This window comes from Patiria miniata, unplaced genomic scaffold (genome assembly GCF_015706575.1).
Source record: "Patiria miniata isolate m_02_andy unplaced genomic scaffold, ASM1570657v1 HiC_scaffold_1, whole genome shotgun sequence".
In the NCBI taxonomy this organism is placed as follows: domain Eukaryota; kingdom Metazoa; phylum Echinodermata; class Asteroidea; order Valvatida; family Asterinidae; genus Patiria; species Patiria miniata.
In genome coordinates this window covers 22033036-22055790 of record NW_024037047.1, presented here as the reverse complement: position 1 = coordinate 22055790, position 22755 = coordinate 22033036, and the positions used below count along the sequence as shown (strand labels likewise).

Genomic DNA, 22755 nt, shown 5'->3' with positions numbered 1-22755 from the left:
TCTGTTTATCTCCGGTTTCCTAGGCGTGAAACAACTGAGAATATTTCTATTCTCCCCTGGATGGGATGCTAGTCCATCACAGGTTACTCCCCAGCTAATGCTGGTACCCATTTATACTCCTGGGTGGAGAGAGGCAAGTGGGGGTGAAGTGGCTTGCCCAAGGGCACAGCATAATGACCAGCAGCGGGATTCAAACCCCTGGCCCTCTGATCATGAGTCATAAACCCTAATCACTAGGCCACATTACACATAATCAAATTTTCCTGTTGTTTCTTCGTGGACGTTGCAAGAAATAAGTTCCCTTGAAATTGCTTCCAGTGGCACAGCCCTATGAATACAGCGATAAAACACCAAATTGAGAGAGTCCATATCCAAGACCTTACCTGATCTCATTGTTGATAGCGTCAAGCTGTTCCTGAAGCATAGCGGCCAGCGTCTGCGCGTCCGTGTGGCCCTGCGGCGACAGCATGTCCACCGCCCCAAAGATAGACTCGGACTCGTCCTCAGAATGGGCGGCCGCCTCGTCGCTCTCAAACGCCTGGGCAATGTTGGCCAGGACGTTGGCTTGCTCGGCCTTCTCCCATTCCTGCTCGTTGAGAGTGTTGACCTGTTGACAAAACAAACAAGTAAACAATAAAGTAAACAAAAAGAGCAACGCACAAACAGTGGACATGGTCGACTTGAACATTTCTTCAATTGCTTCTGATTTCCATAGGAGTCAAATTCCGTTTGCAGTCAATTCAAATTTGCAGTGTACCCAACAATATAAGTACTGGAAAAACTCATACTATCTCAAACACTGTATAGACTCCGTGCACAAGTACCCCCTCAACAGTTACAGAAAGGAGAGTATGGGAGGACCACTGGGAGGGACATTCGAATGCATTGGCGATGACGCCTTACGCTCACACGAAGATGCCACACATGTACATGTACGGTACATGACTTTGCGTACATTTAGAATGAAATTAGTCGTGCGTACCTCCTGCCATATGCGCACAAACCAGTATGCGCACAAACCAGTACGCGCACGCCATGGGTCCCTCCCACTGGGGCTTTCGAAAGTGGCCACAAAGCGCCCTCTACTTTTTGCGCACCGAGTCCATACAACTGAAGCTACATTATACACGTAGCTAGCGTAGGATAATCAAGCTGACCAATTCGACATGTCCATAGTAGTACACTGTAATGCTTTGTCTTGTTGTGTGATTGTTATAAGATCCGTTTTTAATCCGATACCTGCATATTTTTATTCATTTTTTTTGTCTGTCCATAATTGATTTTAGTTTGTTTAATAATGCTTGTCTTTTTAATCAGAAGTGTGATGACAGTTTTGTGCCAGTTTTGTTTAGCTCATTGTTTCTTAATACACGTATTAATTTTACTTTGTTGTTAAGAAAGTATTACATGTACAAATGTTTAGTACAATTCAGCTCACAGGTTGCCATACTGTTCATTTTTTTTTTTTTTTTTTAAGACGTAGACCAAAATAATAACATTTCAAATTTTGCCATTCAGCATCAAGTGTTTTTCTGTCACTTTATGCATTTTCATTTACAGGAAATTACAGTTATTTTACTACTCTGAATAAGACTTGAACTACATGTGACTAAATAAAGCATAGCTACTGGTACATGTACATGTATGTGATATTCTAGTCCCCCTGGAAAGTAATTACAGAAAATGAAGAAAGAAGTTACAAGAAGGGAAAATGAAAATGAGATAATGGACATTACAGAGAGGGGGAAAAGACATTGTGTTCAATGCAGAATAGCTACAGACAGCTTACACACTGCACAGTGACCATTGCAACAATTTGTCGACTGCTCCAGACATACAGAAACAACCATTGTGATAACATCCAATTTTCTAGAAAATTTACAAATTGATATCACAAGTTGGACTATTGCATTTTCTTTCTTTTCAATGCTTAAAAACAAGCATACTCGCAACACTTTACAGTTTGTTTTACATGTAAAATTTGACAAACCTTGTCTTTAAACAGTTTTGTTATTCTCAAGAAATAAAATTGCTCAAATGAAGCCTTTTTTGTACATTTATATACTAAAAAATACTCATAAAAAAACGTTTTTGACTGCCAGTATATACAAGAAAAATGCATCTACAGGTTCCACATCTGCTAACAGTTTAGTAGATTAATTGCTTAGTTGTACTAAAATTCTAACTAAACTTCTCGTTTTTGTCAAAAAAAATATCTCCAATGTCAAATATTTTATTTATCAGCATCACATGCAAACTAAGCAGACAGACAATTATACGATAGGGGAAATGATGCAATATGGATAAAACAAAAAACAATGACCCTGATGAATCTACCCTACTCTACAAAGTAAATTGAACCAAAAACATGTTGCATGCATCTGTCCATTACCTTGGGTGATTCCATTGCAAAGACCTTAAGTGGGGAGCACTTTTGGGGGTTGGGTGAATTACAGACACGAGGGACATGAAAAGTGGTAGGTGACAGGATGCAGGAAGAAAAAAAGGTGTAGAGAAATAGTCACTACAAAGAAATGGAACAGGCCAACAAAGTAGTGTGAAAGTATTCGATATCAGAGAAGCGGAATAGTCAAGTTTCAACAAATAGGGGTAGCAGGATAACTCAAGTTGTTTTATTAGGATATTCAATCCAAAATTAAATTAGAAATAAATTTATCCAGGGTTTCAAAAGAAACTACTAAAATGACAATTTCATACCAAATATCCATTAAAAAAACCCAGGTATACAAATCTGCTGCCCTCTATTGGTAAAATTCTGTAAAGGTCATAAGAGCAAAATCATTTTCAAAACCAAAAATGTTGTTACTGACAAGCCATTGCGTCAACCACTGGGAAATCCTTGCATCCACCTGAAAGATGCATCAAACCCGACACATACCCTGACATACCCCCTCCCACATACCCCCAGACATGTTGTATTAGGGTCAGACTTGAGATTCTGAACCAAGTAACACACACCCCAAAACAACCCTCCCCACACACCCAAGGAATCATCACCTTTGCAGGGTCAGACTTGAGGGCCTGAAGCCGGCCAAGCTGTTGCCGTCTGACTACATGTGTGTCACACACCCTGACACATACCCTGACATACCCCCTCCCGTACACCACGAGACACATTACCTTAGTAGGGTCAGACTTGAGGGTTTGTAGACAGCCAGGCTGTTGTCTTTGACTGTGCCCGCCAAGTCAAACCAAGACAGACACACGCATGTTTGTTTTACATACCGTACGCTACGCGGACATTCCTTTGTTTTCGTGTAGTTAAGAAAACTTGGCACAAAAAATAACTTTACTTTAACTGTGAAAACTCTTTCAACCCAATTTTTTTTCTATGATTCCCTTTAGTGTTTCTCTGCATTTTGCCACTGATAAACCTAACCCAAAAATGCCTCTAAACCTGTTTTCCAGAGAGGGCAAAATGTTATGTGGACACGGCTTAGTCCACATAACGTCAACACAACCTGCATTATGTGGACATCTCTTGTTCACAAGTCCACATAGTGAATGTAAGACAAACTCAACCCCTCCCATACACCCAGAGACATGTTAACTTAGGTTCACACTTGAGAGTTTTTAAGACTTTGCCAACTTAGTCGAACTCAGTACCACAGACCCTGACACACACCCTCTCAGACACCCCGAGACACATTACCTTCGCAGGGTCAGCTTTGAGGGCTTGTAGCCGGCCGGGTTGTTGCCGTCTGACCACACCCGCCATGTCAAATTCGTCATCTTCTAGTGAGCCTGACGATTGCGTGGCATTTGCGATGACTACGTCTGGGACCGCTTGGCTTGGTCCCATTTCACTGTTGCAGATCACAGGAAATAAAAAAAAATAAGTTACATTACGTCTATCCAGTTCTAACCAGATCTATCCATTTCTAACCACTTCATACCAGTTCTACCAACCTAATACTGCTTATGGTATGCTATGCATATCTTTCTTTGGCTCTATCTTTAGCTCTAAACTTGTGCTATTTCATTTAGTTTTCAAAATTTGTTACTCTCCATTGAAACCTCATCTTACCAAAGAACAAAGCACTTCTTACAAGTTGTAACCAGAGCTAACCAGTTATATCTGGTTCTCTCCAACTAATACCACTTGTGCTACCCTGAGCTCCTTGCTGTGCCAACCTCTCCCTCGTTATCTTCAGCTGCACCTATTGTTGTTTCCTTTTTATATTTCCATATCACTCCAAACCTCACTGTACCAAAGAACCAAGTACTTCTGACTGGTTCCTGCCGGTTCTATCCAGTTCTACCCACCTAATACTGCTTGTGATACCCTGAGCTCCTTGCTGTGCCAACCTCTACCTCGTTATCTTCAGCTGCACCTATTATTGTGTCCTTTTTATATTTCCATATCACTCTCAATCCAAACCTCATTGTACCAAAGAACAAAGTACTTCTGACTGGTTCCTGCCGGTTCTATCCAGTTCTACCCACCTAATACTGCTTGTGCTACCCTGAGCTCCTTGCTGTGCCAACCTCTCCTTGGTTATCTTCAGCTCCACCTTGTATCTCTCCAGTTCGTCCCGATATCTCTTGCTCTCCAGTTGGATTTCATCCATGAACTTTTTGACTTTATCGAGTTCATGCGTGAGAGCGTTCTGGAAAGCAAATTCAGATCTTATGATAACTGCTTTCATGTACGGTGCACTCTTTCATCCACAGTACATTCTTTCATCCTTTGTCACATAAAATTGCTAGACAAATTGATGAAAAAAATTGCCATGTAGAGACATCCTTCATTTTTTTTTGTATTAAAAAGTACACAAAAATGAATTTTATAAGTATTTAACTACAAAAATATCATACAAAACAATAAGAAAGGCCCAAGCAATCTGATCAAAGTTGAAATGTCACGAGGTAAAATAAAGATATAGTTTAATGTATTGCGTGTAACTGAAAATAAAAAGGCCCTCTAAAATGAAAAAATTACTATAATCAGTGGAACAGGGTACGCAGTATTAGACATACATAAATGTAGCAACTTCTCTGAGTTCTCTGTTATAAAAACAAAATCAGGAGCCACTGAACTTTCAGCTTAAGGACCACGAGAGATTCCATTCAATTTCTTAAATATCAGTGAAGACATCTCAGTCAGCATGTTTTGCAAATATCCTTTACGTAAAATTTCCCCAAAGACTTCAGACAAATTGGCCCCGCGGCTATGAACAGGTTATGCAAGATGAAAGGCCTTTTCTTCTCTGAATCTCAAGCCCCATTTGTACCGTTAGAAGGTGGCTTTTGCTTCAAGTACATGTACCTCTGAATTTCTGAAGCAAGGCTATGGCTACAAGTGTAAATGTTCAAATACCAGGCTTCAATTGACTTGCAGCGGGTAGGAGGTAGGGAACCAGACAGAGTCATAGCCAATATTTCTAATCATTAAGCTGGTGCCTGAAGCAAAGTGGCTAGATTTTTTTTTTTTAAAGAAAAACATCACCACTCATTTTTTTATTACTCATACACCAACTACATGTATATGGCATACTTCCCGTACCACTCGAGAATTATGTTTTCTTTCCACTTACGAAAGCAAATTAACACAAAAGATCAATGACAAGTGCGGAGTGATCTTAAAAAATGCCTGAAAAGATACTGAAATGCCAAGCTGCTTGAGGCTACACTCAATACAAATGAATGACACATCATACAAGGTACTTCATTTCAGCTATTTTTTTTGTCAGCGCCTAAAGCGTCCTTCAGAATACGAAACCCTGAAACAAAGACAGTGTCCATGCTTTTGAATTCTTGCCGCAGAGTTAGAAAAAAGTCGATAATACCCTTATTTAATACTGACATTTTATGCAGTCTTTTCAAGCATTTGAACAATTAAAAAAAACTTCACTTCAACCATAGAGCAAGGAACAGAAATCCATATCAAAAAGGCCGAACAAAAAGTAGTGACTCCTGTGGTGAAAGTACATTTTACCTCAAAATGCATTAGTCATAGTCAACTCACATTCACTGAAACATTCACTGCCTCTACTTTTAGAGGCATTATAAAAGGGAAAAAGTCTCTCAATTTCAAAGACTCACAATCGGATAATACTCCGGGCTATTTTTTCATCAGCGCATGCTTTTAGTCATATAATCTGACATCAAAATGAGCCTAAGATACGAGATAAAAAACGACAAAGGAAGAGGGTAAAAAAAAAACGGAAAAGGGTCTGACCTTGTCATCTAAAGCTGCCATTCTCTCCTTAAGGTGCAGCTGGAGCCGTTCATTGGACTCGGATAATAATTTATCAACAGTACTGGAAAGACGTTTGTTGTGTTCCTCGTTCATCCGTTCTCTCTCCCTCGCCTGCAGGGAGAGGGGAAAAAAATAGGAAAAAATAAAAAAAACAAGAAGATGAGTGACATTGGAAAATTTAATTACTATCAACTCTCGTTAACTCTTTCAGTGCCAAAGTCGTACATGTACGAGGTATATTTGTTAGTTTGACAGTGCCAACCTCGTTCATGTATGAGGTAATGTTCGTACTTAATATCGCCAAACCTTGTACATGTACGAGGTGTAGAGTAAGCATGTTATCACAAGGGGGCGCTCTCGCTCTTTCTAATAATCTCATTTTCATTCAGGTACGACCCGTATTTATTTGTTTCATTCGAGTTCTAGCGAGAGGGCGCAGCACTGACACTCATATTTTCTGCAAAAAGTGCGGAATTCCCCTGTGTGCAGGACAGTTTTTCGGGGTGTAGCACTATGTATGTGACTACTATTGACTTTCCAATGTACCAAGGATATACCAAAGAGCAACAACAACAAATTTAGTGAGTAAAACTTATTTACTTTTTTTTTTACAGAATTTTGAACAATTACAAAAAATGCTCGAAGTTGAGCACTTTTAGGGTTAAACTTTTCAAATTTCGCGGGCACTGAAAGAGTTACTAAATTCAACCAGACCTAGCCAAAATGTAGTCTCAATATCACCCGTTCTACATGCAGCCCATCTCCGGTGGAACGTCTGATATATCTAAGCATGCGTGATGTCATTTCATTCCAAAAACAGGACTAAGATTGCGATTGGTCAATTTCGATGCCCTGTTTTTGTAATACAACCACCTTTTACAAAAATCGTGGGCGTGATGTTTACTCACGCAGGGAGCTCGCATTACGCGCGTATAGTAGCCGCCTGCTGATTGGTCAGTTTCTCGAGGTCATACGCAGTGTAGTAAGCATAATTAATCGCCAAATCTGTTTACATACACGTATCATAGACCATGGCCGGCTTTGCCAGGGCAAGGGTCTATTACATAGACTAGCCAAAATGTTTGTTAGATCAGAATGTTGTATTAAGTGGAGTGTGGGTCCTATTCATTGTGCACATAAATGTACAGTTGGGACCAAGGCTTTATGTTTGCTGTAACCAGAATTTGTATTAACAGTGTTTGTATTGACAAGTCCACTGAATTAGGATGAAAAAAAAAACAACAACAAAGAAAGTGGACTGAACCCATGACCTCTGGAATGCCGTAACGGTGCTCTACCAACTGAGCTTTCCACTCCTTTGTTTTTTGGCAGTTCCCAATTTGTCAATATCTTTGCTCAAGGATGCCCTGAAGCCATAAACCACAAGCCATACGGCCAGGATCACAGAATTTAATTGATGGATGTAAAATATATTTGTTATTGTTTCATAAATCATGCAATTCAGTTTATCTGTACAGCGTCGGAGAAAAAAAAGACTTATGATGGGAATGAAAAAACAAACTGTCTATCCACAGAAGGGCAGAGTGTACTTTAGAACACAATTTATTGACGGGAATAAAATAATGACGTGGTGTTTGAAGCCAAAGCAGTATTATCAGCAAAGTATGATGAACTTTTGGGGGCAACATTTGAGGGCAAACTTCACAGGCTTGCTTAGGTGGGACTCAAACCCAAGACCTGCTGCTTGTTAGTGCCAAGTCAACAACTTGACCAACAAGCTTGCAAGGGTCGGCTGGCTGTTTTTAATCCAATATTGCAGTAAAGTGTCTTGCCTAAGAACACAAACACCATGATCCCCGTCAGGGTTTCAACCCATGTACCATCCCGCAAGAGTCTGTTTACATTGACTAATTGGAAAAATCAGAAAGTTTAAAAATATCATTAAGAATTTTAGTTGTTTTTTTTTTTGGGGGGGGGGTTAACTTTGAATGAGCCCAAAAAGCATGGTTGTCTCACCCTCTCCAATTCTTGTTTACATTCCTCTAGTTCGCTTCGTAGTTGTCGGAGTTTTTCCTCGGCGCTGCCCTGTCTCTCTTCCGCCTGCTCAAGTTTTAATAAAACACAACAAAAGGTGTATCACAAACTGTCGAAACGTGTTACAATGATCTTATCTTCAAGTAAACTTGAATCCTCGATCCTGATTGGTGGATCCATGGCAACAAGCCGTTCTACATATAACCATGTACATTGTAACACGGCCTCGGTCCATACCGCACTCCGCGTAGAACACTTTTCTAAGATGCGATGTGTGCGTGTTCCATCTTAACTGTGTGCTAAGTTTGCTTGAAGATAAATTCGTTATCACTCTCGCAGAACACGGAAAATGTAGTGCGTCTGTGTCCCACATACCACTCGGCCTTTGGCCTCGCAGTGTGTGGGACACAGACGCACTACATTATTCCGTGTTCCACTCGCGCTCGCGGGATAACTTATAGTAGCCTACAGACCATTCCGAGCATGTTATCGCTGTACACTCACGGATGCCTCCTTTAACCCTCCTATGCAAACATGTACATTCTGTGCCAAATAGTCCTTTCAGTCAAAATCAGTCAAGTGACTGTTTTCAACAGTTAGGAATCCCAGCCTACCGGTACATAAAGGAGGATTGACTGGCCGTGACTGTTTATGTAACTCATACAGCTTTGCTTTTGCTGTGGGAGATTGTAAGCCAGCTGTGCCCACAACTTGCCTGCTTTGTCTGTTCATGGTCAGTTGACTGAGTTTGACTAGTTAAGCCCGGTTCATACTTCACGCGAAAGCTTGTGCGAAGCGAACTTCATGTCGTCAACAATGGTGGACGCGCTTCGAATGTATTGTTGACGTCACAAATTTCGCTTCACAGTATGAACCGGGCTTCACAGTGCTTGCTTGACATATGATCTGACTGCTGGTGACTAGCCTTTGTTAAAAATATAAAAGGGGAACTGGACGGAAATTTTGACTGTCTGTAACTGTTTAAATAGCAAGAGGGTTAATGGCGAAAGCATTTGCACTCTATCATTCATATAATCCGTCATGGGGCAATTGCATTGTACAATAGCAGGCAAAATGCGTTCACCATTGACGGGGGCCTCCGTGTGTGTACAGTGATATCGTGCTTGCAATGGTCTTTGTTCTGTACATGTACACCAGTTCCTTGTCAGCTCAAATTGTTCAAACAAAAAGCAATAGTGTATCACAAAGTGTGATACATGTACACAAGCCTTTTCCAGGACAACTTTTATATTCCTCTTTAGTCTATTTCTTTGGATTCTCATGACTTTTGATCCCACTTTTGCCAGATTGTTTCCAAGCTTCCTATGACCCGGAAACTCCTTGAACCTAGCACAGCGCTGCCTTCTCTCAGAATTGGGTACCTTTTCCATGACAACTTTCTGGTATTATCATGACTTTTATCCGACTTTTCCTAGACTTTTTTCAAGCTTCCTATGACCCAAGGAACTCTTTGCTACCTACATGTACATGTAGGACAGTGCTGCCTTCTTTTCAGAATTGGAATTTTTTTCATGACAACTTTTGTTTTTCCTGAACACTACAACTTTTCCAAAATAAGTTATTTCCAGGATTCTCATGATGTTTTACATGTATCCGACATTTCCCTGACTTTTTCTGCACTGTCTGCAGCTTCAACAACCTTTGTAAGACCCCAGGAACTGTTCAATACCTGGGACAGTGCCGCCATTCTCTCGGCCAGCTCTGCCTCCACGTTGGGCAGCTCCTCCGCTTTCCGTAACGTCTGCGACAACTTCTGTTCCGACAACTCTAGCTTCTCCTGGTAATGCCGCATTTTGTCCTCGCTCTGCAGTTAAAACAAACTTTTTTAAAAACTTCTGCAGACAACTTTGTCCAATCTCTAAATGGAATTGTGAACAAATTACAACTTCTTGCAACACTAGTATTTTGGCCAGAATCGATACGTTAAAAGTAGAGTATATCATTTGCAGCTATCCAAAAAGCCATTATTGTTGAAACGCATACTTAGTTTAAAGATAGTAATGGCACTAAGCTCCACGGGTGAAATTCTTCTTTCTGGCATGCTGTCATTTTGAAGAAAACAATAAAAGAAAGTCACTTCCAAAGATACGTCTCAAGACGCATTTTTGGAAATTTCCGTTAGTACTTTGTTTTTAATTCGGCAAAGCCGTGAATGGGTGCGCGCAAGCGTTGACACGACGCACACGTGCGGTTGCTATGATTCGTTGGTTCAGTGCGTGACATCGGTAGCTGCAATGGGCTGAATGAGAATGTGTTCCGGACGCGGATTTCAGGGCGCAATTCAAAACATGACAGCAACTTTTGAATTGAAATGGAGATCCCAGAATACTGTTTTCTCAGAATATACATGTACATGTACAGCATAAAATGAGCTACACATGTAAAGCTTCATCAGGTTAGTTGTTAAGCACCCTTCTTTAGAATTTCAGCACTTTTGTTGCTTCCAAAAAAAATTCCACAAATGACAAATAATATACTCTACCTTTAAACATAAATAAGGCGAACAACGTTGATTACTCTGTCAACCAAAAGTGTACCATTTCATCTACATTTTTTTGTACATGAAGTCAGATATGGGCTCTATGTACGAGTTGGCCATTTTTGTTGTGTTCCCTGAATGTATTTCATAAATTGTGAACTGTTGAATGGGTTTGCGCCAGACTATTTATTCACTATAGCCTCGCTTGCATTTTTTTTAAAAATGTGGCTTAAAACATTAGAGTTTGTTTAATCACAAATTTTAAATTATTCATCTGAGCAGACTGGTATTAATTTGTAACATCATTGCTGTCGTTTCTCTACACAAATCCCAAAAATGAAGATTTTACCTCACTCTCAATCCAATATGGCCGACTCGTGAATAAGGCCCATGACACCTATTCCAAATGTGACCTACTGTGCTAACGTCAGAGTCAAGCCCACAACCATAATATCACAAAACCAATAATGGACACCATGCGCAAGTGCATTGTGAACCCCCTCAATGATCACAAAGAGAGTTAGGGGACAACCCTTGAATGCACTGCCGACGAATTATCCAAAATGTACATCTGGGCAATTCCACGGTTACTCACGTTACATTTTCGTAACGTGAGTAACCGATTTTGTGCGTCTTGTTTATCATTCATAACACATTTTTCTGGATGTCATCTTTGGTGCTTAGGCAGGTCTAGGTCTACTCTATCTACCATGGGGATAACAGTTATTAAACCTTTTCACTAAGGTAATTTACAGCCCAAGGAAACTCAAAAGTACAACAAAAATGTGACGTGAGTAACCGTGGAATTGCCCATCTACACCACGGAACCTCCCTTGTCTCACCCTACCTGTCTGAGTAAGGTGTCCTTGTTGGCCAGCTCTGATTCTAGCTTATCGTTGAGATCATGTAATGAGGTAGTTTCCCGTTGGGAGTTCAGGTAGCGCTTCTCTAGCGTGGCTATCCTCTCTTCCATGTCCTCTTTTTGACACATCGCCTAGAAAAAAAAAAACCCAGACAACATCAGACAAACATTTTTAAAGCTATAGTCCATCATTTGCAGCTAACCAAAAAGTAACTGACGTAATCATTGTTGAAAAAGATACTTGGTTGAAAGGTACCAGTAAGGAGACTAAACTCCCTGTGAAAAAAATTCTTTCTGGCAAGCTGTCATTTTGAAAAAATCAACGAAAGAAGGCCTTTCCAACGGTGCGTCTTAAGACACACCGTTGGAAATGTCCGTTAGTAGTTCAGTTTTTTTATTCGGTGAAGCGCGCGCAAGCTTTGGCACGACGCACACGCGCGCGCGGTTGCTTTAATTCGTTGGATCAGTGCGCGACATCGCGTAGCTGCAATCGGCTCAGTGAGACCGTGTCTGGGACGCCGAATTCAGGCCCAATTCAAAACATGATTCAGCAACATTTGATTTGAAATCGAGATCCTAGAATGCTGTTTTTTCTTGGAATATACAGCTGAAGCTGAGCTGAAATTTCATCAGGTTAGTAGTTCAGCACCCTTCTTTAGATTTTGAGCACTTTTGTTGCTTCAAACGAACAAAATGCAAAAATTACAAATGATGGACTATACTTTTGAGAACATGAGGGAAAACTGAGCATGTTAAACCATGCATGATCTATTCTGCAAAATGTCAAATCTTTCGGAGGAAAGAAGTACAATCCTACTGGGACTGTAGTCTCGGTGTCCGATTCAAGTTGGGATTTGTTTCCTAAATGCAGCGCAGCTGGTCTTGTGGGTCGCTGTGGCCCAATGGTTACACGGTGTTCGACTCATGTGCCGTGGTACGCGGGTTCGAACCCTGACGGGGAACATGGTGCTTGTGTTCTAGGGCAAGGCACTTTGATTGCCTCTCTCCACCCAGGAGTATCAATGGGTGCCTGGGAAGGCAGAGACCAAATTGCGCTGATCTCGAGCTGCCGCAGAAATATGGTCTCACTTCTGATGAACAGGGATAATAATTGTAAAGCGCTTTGAAACCTTAGGTATAAAGCGCTATATAAGCACCACATTATACATGTAAAGGTACCACTAAGGAGACACGTTATCGTAATTTCTTCACGCGATGGGAGACATCGGTCCCTAATGTCACAGCCCCCCTTTAGAGGCACAATGTTATTGTCGCAATTAGGTTATATTTGTTGCTCATGGTCTAATTAGTAAACGTACCGAAATTCGTGGAAAAAGGACAAGGGAATATTGGGTTAGGGCAGATTTAAGTTTGAAAAATTGTGTGCACAAGTCTATGGGGATGTCTCCCAAATGTCCAATCCAGGGTAATTATTGTTATTATTATTATGGCAATCGGGGTCAAGCCGCCATGGCAGTAAAAGTGCTATCAACTAGATCAATCAAATATAGTCTGGAGGACTTTGGCACTGAGACCCAAGAAATTCTGAGCATACAGTTTGTACCACACACGTACGCATCAGCTCGAATACAACTTGCTCAAGTGCCAAAGTTGCCAAGACTGACTTTGATTTGTCTTGTTGACATTGCTCGACTCTACCGCCAAGGCGGTTTGACTGCATCAGGGAAATCAACTCTTAGACCGAGAGAGGGGAGACGGACTTGAGAGCAGAGATACGTACCTCCCGGGCGTCTCGCTGGAACTTTGTAGCCGACTCCTGCGCCCTGAGCACCTCCTTCTGCGTCTTGGCCAGGGATTCCTCCAGCGTGGCTACCCGCAGCGTCAGCTCCGAGGCCCTCTCCTTGGCCTGACCCAACTCAGAGTTCTGCTTCTCCAGGGTGCCCTGGAGCTCCAGCACCCGCGAGACGTCGTCGTCAGGGTCCATCGAGCCATTGGACAGTCTCTGTGTTCGTTTCAAGATTGGTGGGGGAGTCGAGTTTAGAAATCAACGGGGACCGTGAGAATCGCAGGAAGACATGTTGTATTTGGTGAACGTTTCTTGAAGCTTTTGGACACGGTTTAAACTTGTGGCCAACACTCTACAAAGGCTGCTGCCTGCCCCAGGGAAACCTTCCAAATAAGGCCAATTCATACGTCACGCACAAGCGAAAAACGAATTTTGTGACGTCAACAACTGAAGTTTCGTTGTGATGTTCGCTGTAACCTTAACGAATTCGCTTCGCAAAGATACTCACTTAACCAACCTTTATGCAAAAAAACGTTGTCAATCATTTCTAATTGGTCATGCAAAAAAGTGATGTTCACTGTAACCTTAACGAATTCGCTTCGCAAAGAAACACACTTAACCAACCTTTATGCAAAAAACTGTTGTCAATCATTTCCAATTGGTCATGCAAAAAAGTGATGTTCGCTGTAACCTTAACGAATTCGCTTCGCAAAGAAACACACTTAACCAACCTTTATGCAAAAAACTGTTGTCAATCATTTCCAATTGGTCATGCAAAAAAACAGCGTGAACATTGGCGTGTTAGCACTGTTTGCGTACATGGAACTCACCCAAGGATAGTTAAACATTGATCTGTGCCTAGCAAAATATATTCATGCCGAACACACAATATTTTTTGTTCAATAGATCTTTGTTAATCTAAATTTGTAAATTAATCTTCTGACAGGAAGTAATAAGTACTGATCTGCTTCAAAATGTTTTGTAAATTACAACCATCCTCGATTCTTTGTCAAATAAAACTGGATAGTAGAATGTGTGAATACAAAGTCACATTTTTTTTAAAATTTTGGTTACCGTTTTAACATTTGGGATAATTTCTGAGCGGAATCTGATTTTTTATTATTTTGTTTTTACGATTAAATGTGTGTAAATGTCACATCCTAACTACTCACCTTGGAGTTTCTCCTGTTGGTGCTGGCCACATCTTCATGATTGACCGAGCTGATGGATTTCACGTCTCCATTTTGGCTTCGGATGGAGTTCTGCTCCCTCAGGGCCAGATTCTGAAAGGAAATAAATGAAGGCAAAACATCAACTTTAAAGTTAAAAAAAAGCTGCTGATGGGCACATGTTCTTGTCCTTACCAAAGTGACCTGACATGCACAAATAGTCAAAGTTGGTTTGTAATTCTGATTCCTCTTCTTTTGTTTTTGAGGAATCGGTTCCCAGAAGTATCAATTCAAATCCCCAAAAATAGATTTCAGACACTTCGAAACGATTTTTATGTCACTCAACATACATGTATTTGTGGCAAGATGTTCAATGGATGGACATTTGCACGGAGTCGGTCAATTGAGAAAGGGTAGGGTCAAAAATATTTCTTGACAGGTTCTTGAAAAGCGAATGATATTAGAAAGACGTTCCATGGTACTTTGTCAAGGTGGTACCAGTAGATTTTGTTTTTGGGCAATTCTATGCTAGTGGAGACACAAGATCAAAAATAGTTTCCATTTGTTCAAGATTGATTGGGAAATAACACACACACGCAAAAATTAAGTGTGTATTTGCCTGCAATCGGGGACCCCCTGTTGTCCCTCTTGCGTTTGTACTTCAACTTTTTAGGAAGACCTCCCATATGCTTTTTACACGATCGCCACATTGGCGACCTTCGGGAATTGGAGACGCCATTGTCCTTTATTGTTCAACGTCCTGTATTGAATGCAGAAACAAACTCATGTACATGTACATCCATGTTTGTCCTTGTTTATTCTCTAACTTTTTTGCAACAGCTCTCATTGGTTTGTACACATTTTCTAATCGAGGTCGTCCCCGATTTGGTTCCTGTCCTTAATTCATCGATGATGCTGCATGTGTGTGTCCTCGATTTACACTATAAACAAGCATTGCTACACACAACATCTTTTCAGCATCCCCCTTGTGTGTTATTTTCTCAACAACTTAAAAGCCTGTGGAAATCGTGTTTCTATTTTGAAAAGGGAGTCCACAGAAAATCTTGTTTCTCTTTTGAAAAGGAAGTCCACAGAACCAACAAATGCTGGCTATTGCTCAAGTCTTGTTGTGCACTGCATCTTAACGCATTTAAAAATCACGTCTCAGTGGTAAGCTACATGTATACCCTGGACACATCCTCGACAAGCCTGATTCCCACCTATCAATAAACCAGTCGTTAAGGCCGTTGTTTCCCAAACCCTGATCAATTCTGAATGCGACATGAACGTGTTGCACACATCTTGTCAATGTCTTCCCCTACCCCCTTTCCCTTTTACCCATACTCACAGACATGACTGAGCATTTCTCCAGACAGCACATCTCCCCCCCCCCCGGATGCTTGAACAAAAACAAAAAATCTAAAGAAGTTACATCTTGCGACTCTAACCTGAATCGTCCAGATTACGAATTCAAACGCCTCTGCACAGAGAGCATTATCCTCTTTCAACCACGAACCAAAAAAAATAAGAAACCTCTACAAATCTCGTCAGCCGTTTGTCCAAGATGCTCAGCCGATTGATTTTCACCCCGATTCACCTGCTTGAATGACAGGCCGTGAAGAGCTCAGCCCGACAGACCTTGCATAAAGCCTATTTGTTCAACGCTCGGGTTTCCCGCCCCAGACTTTTTCACAATTGCCGATTCCTCAACCCTGTATCGCCGTCTCGTTTTTTTTAGAGGGTGGGCGGACGGGACAAGATGTTTCTTGTCTTAATATGTCCCCTCTTGTCCATCTGCGTGCATTCTCCGCTGGGTTTACATTCCGGGGGGAAAAAAGGAACAAGAGTGCGAATAAAACGGGTAAATATTTTCAGCTGAACAGAGCAGGTGATAGCTTGGGGGGTTGCGGGGAGAAGTGTGGCGGGGGGGGGGGGGGGGGGGGGGGGGGGGGCCTCACATCTAAAAAAACAAACTGGTTTGTACATATACATACCGGTACATGTACATACTTTACACATGTACATACTTGTACCGGTACATCCAAATTATGGTACAGAAATGCACCCTGCATTACTGTATTGTATTGTATTGTATTGTATTGTATTGTATTAAATTGTGAAATTATGAAAAAGTCCAGAAAAGAGCTGCAAGGTTCGTTTCAAACACCTATGGGCGTGACACTAGCATTTCTATCTCTGCTATCATGAAAGATCTTGATTGGACACCCTTGGAAGAAAGAAGAAAACATCACCGCACCTTTTTGTTTGTTTTTTAATCCGGAATGGACTAGTGGACATTGACCAATATGCAAAAACTGGAAAAAACTGGAAGATCACGACGAGGACACGATAGACAGTTCCAACTCCACCAGGCCAGGACCGACACATATGCTTCTTCATTTTTCCTAAGAACACTTAAACATTGGAATGACCTCCCAGACTCAACAGTGGCGCTCACCAACCCAGAATCCTTTAAGAATGCTCTTTGTGACAAAACTTAATCTCGACCACTCTCACCACATCACACCTCCAGTTTAAATTCCCCAGATGGAACATTTTGGAGGACGACCAACCAAGTACCAAGTGCCGGTACGACCGATAAACTGAAACTTGTGCATTTTGTACATGTGCAACATGTATACATGTACAATGTAGCTGCCAACCTACACTGTAACATCTTCTCTTGGGTCAAATGCATGAGGGCGCTATATACATGTACATAGCCATTGCTCAACTGACATACATGTATCAGTAGGCTATGTCAACATAACATATACTTGGGTACACATGTATACACGAATAAATTCAGCCGCATCCTTGCACCTGTGTTTAATAAGTACTGAAAGCCTTATAATTCAAACGGGGCCTATTATCAAATCTTATCCCCCCCCCCCCCTCCTATTTGGAAAGGACACAAACTTTTTATGTACATGTAAGTCCTAATTTCATTGGCACGTTTATTGCCAACGGTAAAGTGGATTACGCTGCTTCCGACGTGTCCGAGGCAAAAAGCCGACAAAGATTTTCCAACCGTAAATAACATTTGGATAAATTTACAACTGTTATTTTTGGATTGTAAATTGATTACGGTTCACCCCATGAAATGCCACTCTTGATGAATTATTCGAGAACCAAGGCGGCATAAATATAAGCCTTCAACCTCATTAAAAGAATTTGCGAATCAACTTTAAAAATATACATGTATACTGTCCATTCTTTTTTCCAGTTTCTAACCACAAAAAGGACTTGTTTTTAAAACTTGCTATTTTTCTAGCAATGCAAAGGTAAATTCACTATTGAATGAGACATCGAGACACCGTCACAAAAAAATGGAATAATCATTTTACAAATTTCAAATTATTTGCAATCCGCACATACATGTACACTCAGTTCTAGCATTTGCATCCCGAAAATAAATTCAGTTCTCATAGGGTAGACTGTCATAATCAAAAATGTTTGGAGTGGGATCAAGTCTACTCCGCGGGTTAATGGTTGGCGGACAAAAGCAAACCAAAAAATTACAGCAAGTCGAAATTGCTTATCCCCCTGGCATGGCGAATTTGACCCCTAGATGAACTTTGACCTGACATGTCACAGGTCATCTGGGGTCCCCCTACCCAAAGATGATTTGTCACCAAGTTTGGTTGATATTGAAGTCTGACTTTTCACATGAGACCACTTAACAGTTTACCTCTGAAATCAACAATGACCTCATTTGACCCCTAGATGACCTTTGACCTCAAATGTCTTAAGTCATCTGAAGTCCCCCTACCCAAAGATTATTGTCACCAAGTTTGGTTGAGATTGAAGTCTGACTTTTCATATTACAGCACTATACGTGTACAGTCAACAGCACCAAAATGGAACACGCGTGTACACACCCACTGAAGGAATATGCTACCTGTTTAATATTGCAATGTTCCCTTTCAGGGAGATCTAAAAAGGCCATTTTTTTCCAGAGGGTTGTAGAAGCCAAAAATATCAAAACTACAGGGGTAGTTCTTTTATTTAAAATAAAACATACAAGCTGAAATGTGTTCAAAGAAGAAGAAGAAGAAGTAGAAGAAGAAGCAGAAGAAGAAACGGGAAAACCAACTTTGTTAGACAGCATGGACAGAACCGGTACGTCTGTAAAGTAATTATGCTTAGTCAGACGTTTTTTTTTTAACTCCTGCGACAATATTTTTACGAGTCACATTTCGACAAAAGTGATGTGTAGGCAGCGGAATTATTGAGGGCAGAGAGCTTTTCACCCGAGGGCTTTTACGAAGCTGCAATTTCAATCATCGAACATTGTAAGACAAGACAGTAATGTTGATTTTTTTCCCTTCTCTCCACCCTCGCATCTCTTTGCAGAGTGACATATGAACGATCCAAATAAATTGAAGTTGTCATTATTCAGCGGCAAATGTTGATATGAAGCAATATCGATTGATCGCCACTAAAAAAAAAAAAAAAATACCACCGACATCGGGTGTAATTCAATCGTTGCAACAAAATCACCATCGCGCGTCACAATCAATGGCTTTCATGTCGAGAGGACAAATTTTTTTCAAAAGAACAAAAAAAAGGGGTGAATGTGCTGATGGGAAATTAAAGCCGATTTTGTTTGGAAATGTCACATCTGACGTGTCCAGAAATACATGATGTGAGGCGCTCTGGCAAAATGGGACAGAACTTGGCGGAGGTGAAAGGACAGAACTGGACAGAGGGTTGACGGGTATTACATGAAGGAAAGAGAATAAAGTTCTCCTCACAATACTGTTTGTTCCATTTGAATTGGACATTCCGTTGACAAGTTAGGTAAGAATGCACAATTAAACAAGGGATTACCTGAGGTTTTACCCTGAGGTACATGTACCCCATGCACACAACCTCTGTTAAACCATGTAAAACCTCGAGGTAAAAGTAAACCTCGAGTTTACTCACCTGTTTAATGTTGCATTTTTCCCTTATGGCTGTTTTAAGTTCAAATTTATCGACATACCAAAAAAATATAATACTGAAAAACAAAGAGGCCTTCAAAAGTGTCTACTTTTTTGTATACACAGGCCTTGCGATAACTTGTTTTCCTGGCTAGCCCACTGGGCTAGTTAACTGGATATTTTACTAGCCCATTTAGAGTTTTACTAGCCCGCATTTTTTGCAATCGTGTATTTATTATCACCGAATGCATTATATACATTGTAGTTTGATCAGAATTTTAACAGGTAGGTTTAATACTGAATTTTTCTCTAGCCCACCGGGCAACCAAGGAACCAAGTTTAGGTAGCCCGGAGCATTTTTCGCTAGAATTTGTACGCCGGGCTAGTACTATTTCGAGGCCTGATACATGTAATCTTGAAAATGAAAGATGCCAATTGTTTTTTCTTCAAACACAAAGTTTTTAAAATATGTACCGGTATGTATTTCTTTAAAACACCGGTACGCGCTGCAGACTGTACATAATGTACATGGTATCAAAGATTACAAATATCAATAAATGTTGAAATCGAAACAAAATCACCAAAATCCGTTTTTCCGGTGGTTGTTTTATTTTTCGCTTTTTTTCTCTATGGCCCGTGCCCAGTTCTCATTTTGCCAAATTGCTTCACAATGTACCGGTATATGTACATGTACATACATGTACAACGAACATTTGTAACGTACATGTACATGTACCGGTACTGTACATCGGGATGTGCAATATAATTATTCCTGGGATGCACTGCAGGCCATATTATGGGTGAAAAATTTACTCGACATTATTGTATTGTGAGACCTACAAAATCTGCAGTGAATTCAATTCATTCTTCTTTTGATAATTTTTTTTTTCTTCTAGTAATTCACTTAGGATTTGTCACATGTACAGGGTACATGTACCGGTAGGGGGGAAAAATGGGGCACATTTTTATTTTCAACCAGACTTGAGCACCTTTCCGCTAATGTGTGACTGGGCTTCAGATTCAAGTCACGAATTCATAAAAAAATACCGGTATACGTACTTACATGTAATTGTGAAAATACCCTCAACAATTTTATTGTTGCAATGTGACAATAATTATTATGTACAATGTACATAGGTGACTCGTAATTTTGTCAAATCATCTCCTGAAGACGGTCAGAGCATACTGACCGGAACGTCGAGTTTATACCTCTGGTTCTTTTCAGAACCATTCTCTTAGGTGAGAAATTATTCCCACATGGTGTTTTTGCAAACCTCTCATTCATTAATATCTCAACCATGCAAAGCCTCAAATCTTACTTGTCAAATCATCAACATGGAAACTGATTTACATTGTACAGTCACTTTTCATAAATCAACGCTTTCAATCTGGCTGTGCTCCGTGGTATAAGACGTGGGTCATATGGCAGCTGTGTAAAGGTGCCTTTAAATGTACTGTACCGGTACATCATCCTTCAGCACGACCACGTTGTACATGTAGCCGCATCCTTCACAATTCAGCTTCTGCTGCGAGTAAGGACGATTAGCCTCCCAAATTTATGTATTTAAACTATCAAGGTTTGACAAAGAAAGACTTAAGTGGTGTGTGAACCTGCCACATCAGTAACACCGTTCCAGTGCTCTACACTGACAAATTTGGAGTCCGCCGACATCAATGTTGTGACGTCTCCGAAACGCATGGCACATTACTCATTCAGCCGCCGGCAAAGCACATGCCCACATTTCCAAGCAACAACTAATAGGATTTGCGGCTTTTTAAATTGACGGTTTGTGCCCAATCTGTTCATGTACGTTTCTTCCCCCCCCCCCTCCCCCATCCTGTTAGCCAAAGCACGCTGAATATTTAAGAAATTTACATTGTACAAACTCAATCAGCCCCTAGCATTGCACACACCCACATTTCCAAGCAACAACTAACTGGATTTGTGGGTTTTAAATTGACTGTTTTTCCCCAATCTGAACATGTACATACATGTATGTACGTTTCCTTTTTTCTCCTCCATTCCTGTTTATTAGCCAAAGCACAAAGCCTACAGGACACAAAATGCATTCAGCCCCTGGCAATTCATACACCCACATTTCTAAGCAACAACTAACTGGATTTGTGGGTTTTAAATTGACTGTTTTCCCCAATCTGCAACTTTCCTTATTCCCCATTCCTGTTGGCCAAATGCAAGCAGAATATTTATGTTTTCCACCATGTCCACAGCAGAAGTACAAAACCTAGGACACCACTCATTCAGCCCCTGGGCGAAGAATCCAAATCCCCATCTCCTCTCGACAACAAACTGGATTTGTGTTTTTTTTAATTGACTGTTTTTTCCTCAATCTGTAAGTTTCCTACTCCCGTCATTGGCTGGGTCCCGGACCCCACGAGGCCGGACTGCTGTCGGCGCAGAGACGTTAAGCCAATTACCCCATCTTGATGGTAGTTGGGGCATGCAGGGCAAGCTGTCCGGAGCGGCTGACAGGAACCTAAACATATGTTCCTGGTAGAGCTAGAAGATTGGGGCGGTTAGGTCAAATAACAGAGTATATCCTGAATCTCTTCTGTACAATGCTTGGGCATGTAAATAAACATATTTGTGAGATATGTCTATCAAATGTTTAGCTGCGATCAGCAGCTGAACAAATCGTCATATCTCTCCGTAGTTAGTTAGTAACAAACATTCCAGTGCAGCCTCGCATGGCTATGTATATCAACACGTCCCTCAGGTCCTGGCAATACATGTACATGTACATGTATGTATCAACTCTTCCCTCCGACCCTGGCCCTCTTTTGTGTCACTTTAAAGTTTAAAGCTACAGTCCATCATTTGTAATTTGTGCATTTTGTTCGTTTGAAGCAACAAAAGAGTTCAAAATCTAATGAAGGATACTGAGCAACTAACCTGATGAAGTTTCAGCTAAGCTTCAGCTTTACATTCCGAGAAAAACAGCATTCTAAGATCTCAATTTCAAATCAAAAGTTACTGAATCATGTTTTGAATTGTTTTGAATTGCAGCTTTACGCGACGTCGCGCACTGATCCGAAGAATTATAACAACCGCGCGCGCGTGTGCGTCGTTCCAATACTTGTGCGCGCTGCGCTGAATAACAAAACGAACTACTAATTTAAATTTTCCTACGGTGCTTCTTAAGAATCACTGTTGGAAATGCCTTCTTTCGTTGATTACATCAAAATGACAGCTTCCCAGAAAGAATAATTTCACAAGGAGTTTAGTTCCCTTACTATGTTTCAACCAAGTTTGTTTTTCAACAATAATTACGCCAGTTACTTTTCGGATGGCTGCAAATGATGGACTATAGCTTTA

At 40.9% G+C, this 22755-nt stretch overlaps 1 protein-coding gene across 2 annotated transcripts in view; it reads right to left on the bottom strand.

Annotated features, from left to right (window-relative positions):
* LOC119725563 (liprin-alpha-1-like) overlaps positions 1-22755 on the bottom strand; it is a 51400-nt gene that overhangs the window by 23393 nt on the left and 5252 nt on the right. Inside the window, exons 3-11 of one of the 2 annotated variants that reach the window (XM_038197024.1) lie at positions 14500-14610; positions 13322-13543; positions 11566-11712; positions 9909-10043; positions 8201-8287; positions 6203-6334; positions 4468-4631; positions 3674-3827; positions 384-607 (exon numbers count right to left, since the gene is read on the bottom strand). In XM_038197024.1, the coding sequence (XP_038052952.1) occupies positions 384-607; positions 3674-3827; positions 4468-4631; positions 6203-6334; positions 8201-8287; positions 9909-10043; positions 11566-11712; positions 13322-13543; positions 14500-14610 (1376 nt within the window). The remainder of the gene's footprint in view (positions 1-383; positions 608-3673; positions 3828-4467; positions 4632-6202; positions 6335-8200; positions 8288-9908; positions 10044-11565; positions 11713-13321; positions 13544-14499; positions 14611-22755) is intronic. The other variant, XM_038197032.1, reaches the window with a different exon arrangement.